The sequence below is a fragment of the Andrographis paniculata genome, unplaced genomic scaffold (assembly GCF_009805555.1).
Source record: "Andrographis paniculata isolate CXL003 unplaced genomic scaffold, ASM980555v1 Contig32END, whole genome shotgun sequence".
Classification (NCBI taxonomy): domain Eukaryota; kingdom Viridiplantae; phylum Streptophyta; class Magnoliopsida; order Lamiales; family Acanthaceae; genus Andrographis; species Andrographis paniculata.
The window spans coordinates 1,288,689-1,295,518 of NW_026137565.1; the positions used below are offsets into that span (position 1 = coordinate 1,288,689).

The 6,830-nt window shown below is 28.0% G+C and overlaps 1 protein-coding gene across 2 annotated transcripts; it reads right to left on the reverse strand.

Annotated features, from left to right (window-relative positions):
- Window positions 1–4,211: 4,211 nt before the first annotated feature.
- On the reverse strand, window positions 4,212–6,462 carry LOC127247729 (uncharacterized). Of its 2 annotated transcripts, none has more exons than XM_051269708.1 (5): window positions 6,287–6,462; window positions 5,853–6,138; window positions 5,417–5,498; window positions 4,738–4,854; window positions 4,212–4,588 (listed from the first exon to the last, which is right to left on the reverse strand). In XM_051269708.1, exons 2-5 carry the CDS (start codon window positions 5,972–5,974, stop codon window positions 4,529–4,531), a joined length of 381 nt encoding a protein of 126 aa, XP_051125665.1. In that variant the 5' UTR covers window positions 5,975–6,138; window positions 6,287–6,462; the 3' UTR covers window positions 4,212–4,528. The 2 variants fall into 2 exon arrangements, with proteins under 2 accessions (XP_051125665.1, XP_051125664.1); XM_051269707.1 differs by having other exon boundaries at window positions 5,853–6,022; window positions 6,287–6,460.
- Between the last annotated feature and the right edge of the window lie 368 nt (window positions 6,463–6,830).

Consider the following 6,830-nt stretch of genomic DNA (forward strand, 5'->3'; position numbering starts at 1 on the left):
TTTGTTGCAACAAAGACTTTTTGTTACTCGAGTAAATGTACCAGCAAAAATCCGCAACAAATTCGTCACAAATAGTTTTTTGTCACAAAAAAATTTGCATTCATAACGGTTTTAAATCCACTAGAAATAATCTTTTTTTTTAGTGTATGTTGGATTGCAAGCCATAAATTCCGTACACACAACTAGTCAAGTTGGATCAAAAGTTGCCAATTTCAAGAATAGTCTAACACAATTAAAATTTAATGTCTTGATGTTGTAGTAAATTTTCTAATAAAATTTTCATACTTACTTTGTGTTATTTATATTATCGTGTTTCATAGGTGCAATAGTCAAAAGTGTCATGGAAGTAAAAAAATAAAAAATAAAAAATAAAAAAAGACTATCACGACTTAAATGTCAGGAAAATGAATTCCAACAGCAAGTTTTCAGCCATCGATTGATTTTCCACATCTCAAATGTTAGTACTTAACAACTTGGATGATCACTTGTATACAAGTTAGGAGCATTAAGTGCCTCTTACAAGAGAGACAATCTAGAACCTCATATTAAGAAAGTATTGATCCAAAATGTGTTATTGATTCTCAAAGGACTATGACTATCATGTTTTGGTTACAAACGTATTGGCATAATGTCATAAGATTTCTTAAGCATGTGTGGGTGCATTTGCACGTAAAGTGTTTGATGAGTTTTGGGGATACTTTGTGTAGTTATTTTGTGTGGTTGTCATTTTGAAATTTTGGTACATGAAACTATATTGGATTTAATTTTTTTTTTTTATGTTGAAATTCTATTTTTATATCCTTTAATATGGCTATTTCAAATCATAAACTTCCTTGGTTTGAACATACAATATCTTCACGCACTATTAGAAATGTAATTATATTATGCAATATGTAACAAATCTAAAGACATATATAACATGGATGCATATCATCACAAAAAGTGAAGTGCTTTAACCGAATTAAATGAGATGCATCTCTAAATACAACATTGAAAAGGTGGCTAGCTACTTACACATTACCAAACAAGCAATAACAATAATATTTATTCATTATTTTTCCACCAATCTAAATGTCAAATATTAATCCTCAATTTCAAGATCTTCATTGAGAATCTTAAGGGATCATTATCATCCTATATTTGGTGAAAAGGTTTATATATGGATCCCGCCTTTCTCAACATATTCTTTAGTGCGTCAAGTTCAACATTTAGCGACTCTAGTTCTTAATGTTCATCATTTTTATTCATAACAATTGATTTTTTGTAATCACCATTCATAGATAATAATTCATTTTTATTGTCTTTTGCAATGGAGTTACCCAATCAAACATCATGCATACTAAAAAATTGTATGTTTCACCCATCATGCATTTTTTTTTTTTTTTTTATTGGGGATCGACAACAACTATTATGAATATTAGCTTATTCATCTTATTTGAAATTTCCCAATATTTATCAACCTTTTTTCATATTTTTTTTGTCATGTTAATTAATTCTCATTTTATCTTTTATAAAAGCCTTCAATAAAACTTATGTTTTGTAGATCTCACGCAAGAAATAAATATATGTAACATATGAAGACTTTGAAATCTTACATTTTTACTAGGCACTCTTATTATATTCAAGATCAATTTAGCACATCAAAACTAGAAAGACCTTTCTCAAATACAATTGTTTCTTCCAACATGAAGTATATTGAGTTTTAGCGAGTAAGCACATCGAAACACAATAAATTCTTACTTGATATCTTTTCTAAATTTGATCAACCTAGATCTTGAGTATATAATAATAATAATAATAATAATAATAATAATAATAATAATAATAATAAAATTACTAATTTTCTTTACATAAGACTTAAGGGGGTGTTTGGTAAAGAGCTTTTTTACAAGTTTTTAGCTTATTAAACAACTTTTAGCTGTTTGACCAATCAAAAAACTAATTTATGTGTAAATTAGCTTTTTGAAAGAGTTTTTGTGACCAAAAAGCTAAGTTTTAAAAAGCTAATATATCCAGCGTTTTAGAAGAGCTTTTTCATTTTAATTTTATTTATTTCTGATTTACTCTTAAAATTCATTTATTTATTTCATTATTATACCCAGTATTTATTAATTCTTTTTAATATATTTAATTTATTAAATTGTAATTTTATTTTTTAAATTTAAAATAATGACAATTATTAATTGTTTACTATAAATTATTTTATTTGTAAAATATATAAATTTATTAAAATTAAATCAAATAGAAAAGATAAATATTATTAATTTATTTATATATTTTTCATTATATAAATTTTAAATAAAAATTAATAAACAATAATTAATATAACAAAAAAGAATTATAAATTTATATTTTACACAATTTTAATAAAAAATTATTTTTTTAATAAAAATATTTTTCTCAGATCTAAAATATTAAAATAAATATTTTATAATATTTTTACAATTTTTAATAATTAATAAAAAAAATTTAATAAATGTTAAATTAAAATGAATAAAATTAAATATTTTAAAAAGTAACGTATAAATGTCTTTAATTGTCATTTTACGTATAAACAACTAATGTCAAACCGTCGTTTTACCAAACACTTTAATACAAACAGCTAATTGAATCAGCTAATCAAACCAACTAACTGAATCAGTTAACCGCTAACATCTAATTAATCAGCTAACAGCTAAAAATTATCATTTAATTGTCAAACCCACCCTAAGTCTCTTTCAAATCATCTTGCATCATCAAATTGAATATATGAGCAATGCATCTCGTATGCGTATTGCTACGATTTCTAATATTTTTCCTCATTGATTGATAGTTTACAAACAAATCGGCATGAGATCATTTTACGAAGTATCATAAGTGATAACACTAAATACCTTATTACTCCCTGAGGTTAAATTATATAATAAAGACTAAAAAACATAATGATATTTTAATGTTAAAATGAGATAGATAAAAAAAAAAAAAATGAAATATTGTAAAACCTTATTAAAAGATCCATAAAATGTAATGGAGTAAGTAAAAATAATAATAACGAATTAGTTATTTTTATTAAAATAAATGTAATAAATTGTATGCCGATAAATTTTTTTATGGATTATGCATAAATTTAGTGAGGCGAAGAAAAATAGCATAATTTTAGGAGACGGAGAGACTAATTCTTATTTTAAAATTACCTTCGCATAAAAAGTAGTATTATACCCACTATTATTAACTTACTAAGGGCGTGTTTGACAATTAGCTGATAGCTGTTAATTCTTAGCTGATTCAATTAGCTGATAGCTATTAATTGTTAGCTGATTCCATTAGCTGATAGCTGTTAACTGTTAGCTGATTCTATTAGCTGATTCAATTAGTTTGTTTGACTAGCTGATTCGATTAGCTGTTTGTATTAAAATGTTTGGTAAAACAACTGTTTGATATTAGCTATTTATACGTAAAATGACAATCGAGGACATTTTTATTTTATTCTTGTTTCTAATATATTCAATTATGTTCTTTTGAGTTTAGAATGTTTAAAATTTTTTGTTATTAGTTATTGAAAATTGTAAAAGTGCTATAAAAATATTTATTTTTATTACAGTTGGATTTAAAAAATAATATATTTTTATTAAAATATATAAATAGTTTTTATTTATTGAAAAGGATGTAAAATATAAAATAATAAATTTTTCGTGTATATATTTATTATGTTAGTTATCGATTAGTTCATTATATTTATAATTTTCAATAAATTTAATTTATTTAATTTATTTTTAGTATAAAATTTATATAATGTAATTTTAATAAAAAAATAAATTATTAATATTTATATTTTTTATTTTATATTGATTATAATAAATTTATATATTTTACAATTAAAATAATTTTTATATAAAAATTAATTATTTTAAATTTATAAAAGTAAAACTATAGTATAATAAAATATTCTAATATAATTAATAAATAATCAAAATATATTTATTTGTGTAAAATGTATAATAAATTTTTAAGGGCATATCAAGAATAAAAAAAATTTTACAAAAAAAGCTATTTCAAAACTCTGGTAAGTTAAGCTTTCCAGAAAATTAGCTTTTTGGGTCCAAAAAGCTATTTTAAAAAACTAATTTACTAAACACCTAAATTAACTTTTTGACTGGTCAAACAGCTTTAATCTGTTCAATAAGCTAAAAGCTCTTAAAAAAAAGTATTTGCCAAACAGCCCCTAGATATCATATCACTAATAAGGCGTGGACTTAAAGGAAGAAGAGATGCTATTTATAGCCAACAGCCTTCTCAATATAAAGCTCATATCCATCCATCCATTCCCCCGCTAAAACAATCCTAAAATGAAAAGCTACAAACACAAAACACAAAAAGAATCCTTCCCTAAATAGATAGAAAAGTCGAGTAAGAAAAACCAGATCATAGATAGATAGAGAGAGAGCAACTCTTGAATGAAAATAGCAATCAATATACCAAACAGTAGGTAACTCACTCTGGACTCTTCACCATAGCGTTGTGTTGTGTTGCGCACCTAGCCTAGCCTAGCCTAGCCGCCGCTCCCATCCATGTCTAGTTGGCCAAGCGAGCCCAAGTGTGCCATGTATTGCTGCATCACATTCATCAGACATTAAATCTACATTTCATCACTTACTACAAACTAAAACAAACAGACAGAACAGATATCAGATGTGCACCAAAACCCGCACTAATAGTATTACACAACACAATTTTGCAATTACCGTTAACTCAACTTACTGCATGATAGGCATATGCTGAATTTCCTTGCCGTTCAAAATGTTTTGCCAAAATGGTCCATTCCACTGGCCCCCATTCTTCTTCTTCATACACGTTGCCAAGAGCAGCTTTGTATAGCTAAAACACAACATATCATCATCATCACCATCGTAAACTCAATGTCCAAAAAAACCCCTACCTTTCAATGCAAAGTTGGAGACAGATGCCATTCAACAGAACACTTCACTTATCAGAGTAGAGCAATGTATTTACATTAAGTGACAGCCAGTATGACAGCGTTTTGATGGATAGAATCATTAAATATCACTGATCACATCAATAAATAATCACAGGTTTAGTTCAAAAGACAAGAATGATAAACTGTTTTATGATACCAAACTGGACTAACATGGGGTGGGTACAATTTCAATGTATTCCCTCGAGCATTTCAACATCAATAACCAACAGAACAGTTACTACTGTAAATCAAATCTTAGATGAAGAAGAACTCATACAGTTTAAAGAAGGCTTTTTCACATAGATGGAAACCTTCGTTCACATATATTGGCACCTAAGTCGTAAATCAGGACACTAAGCAACTAATTTCCTAAATCATGTTTCTCTAGTTTCTCAAGCATATCTGAAGGCAAGTTAAAGAATGTAATAACTCCGTTGTCGCCAGGAATCAATTTCAACAAACCTTTCCAGTGTCAACTAGAAGCTCGGTTCCAGCTGGATATGATGCATAGAATTGGTCGGCTCTTGAATATCCAGCTCGGGTCCTGCAGTGTCCAAATAAAAGCATAACAAGGAGACCAGAATCACAACCGTAGAAGGAACTATTCGACAATCAAAATTAGACCATCATTTTCATAATGAAACTTTCGACAATCAAAATTCGACCATCATTTTCATATTTGGATATGAATCTGAAAAACAAATCTATTTACCAAATTAGGGATACAAACCCCTAATTTTTTGGCAGGAATGCAATGCTAAATCTACAACTGATATGGCAAATACCTTACTAAGTCTAACAATGATTTAAGCAATGAATCACAGACCAGCTGCTACAAAACGACAATAATTTTCTCATTTCAAACTTATCTATTGCCAACAGCAAAATGAAAACATACGTGTTGTTGCAGTAGGCATAGCTGATAAGTGCGGTGAAGCAGTAAAATCCTGTATAGGACACCATCCTTCGGAACTTCTGAATCTTCAGAATTTCAGTCCAGGCTTCGTACAAACGCGACATTTTCACCAAGGAGAAAGAGAATCCCGATGAGAAATTATTTCAGCATCTCTGAGAGGAAAGGAATCACGAAATGCAGTCAGACAATTCAGCGAACACAAATAACTGCGATCCACGAAACGATCAGAGACTGCGCAGAGGATTTCATTCCTAATCGAGTTCTATTCCTTCAATCATCACCGTGCTCGTGATTAGAACGGGAACGGGAACAAGAACGAGAAAACTTGGAAATGCAAACAAACAAAAACGCCTCCAAAGCACCGTAAATGATGTATAATAGAACGCAAAGAAATCCTAAATATGTGAAATACATACCTCGTGTAGTAGCAGCGGAGACACTGCAAAGCTTTGTGTTCTCGGCGGAGGGTGGCGGCGCTTGCAGGTTGGTTGAGAGAAAAAGAGCCTAGGAGCGACGGAGAAGAAAGGAGAAAAGTTGGGTCGGGTCGGGCAAGTCCAACCCGGGTGCTAGATGGAACGACAGAGCTGGTTTAAGCAGCATCAATTGAACTGGTACTATGAATAATTTAATTTAATTTATTAAGAAATGTTTATGAAATATATAAATAGTAAATATGTATAGTATATTAATTTTTTAATAAAAATGAAAAAGAAAAATTAAAAAGAACAAAAGCCTATTCACTGGTTATTTTGTATATATTTTGAATTGTTTTTAGAGTATGTTCTTTCTTTTAATTTTGAACAAATTTTTATTTTTTGTATTTTGTATTTTTTTTGAAGAAAATAAATTATATTTGTGATTCAAATTTATACATATTTTTTAATTGTCATAAAAAAATATTTATATTTTTTTTTAGTAAAAAATAAAATATTCTTTCAGTTAACTCATAGAATCTGTATG

Bases quoted from the DNA above. Each gene is read 5' to 3' on its own strand.
- LOC127247729 (XM_051269708.1), bottom strand. From the start codon at position 5,974: ATGTCGCGTTTGTACGAAGCCTGGACTGAAATTCTGAAGATTCAGAAG. The intron at 4,855-5,416 runs GTTTGTTGAAAT...GTTGTGTTTTAG, and splicing joins TTCTAGTTGACACTGGAAAG to CTATACAAAGCTGCTCTTGG. The intron at 4,589-4,737 runs GTAAGTTGAGTT...AATGTGATGCAG, and splicing joins CAGCATATGCCTATCATGCA to CAATACATGGCACACTTGGG.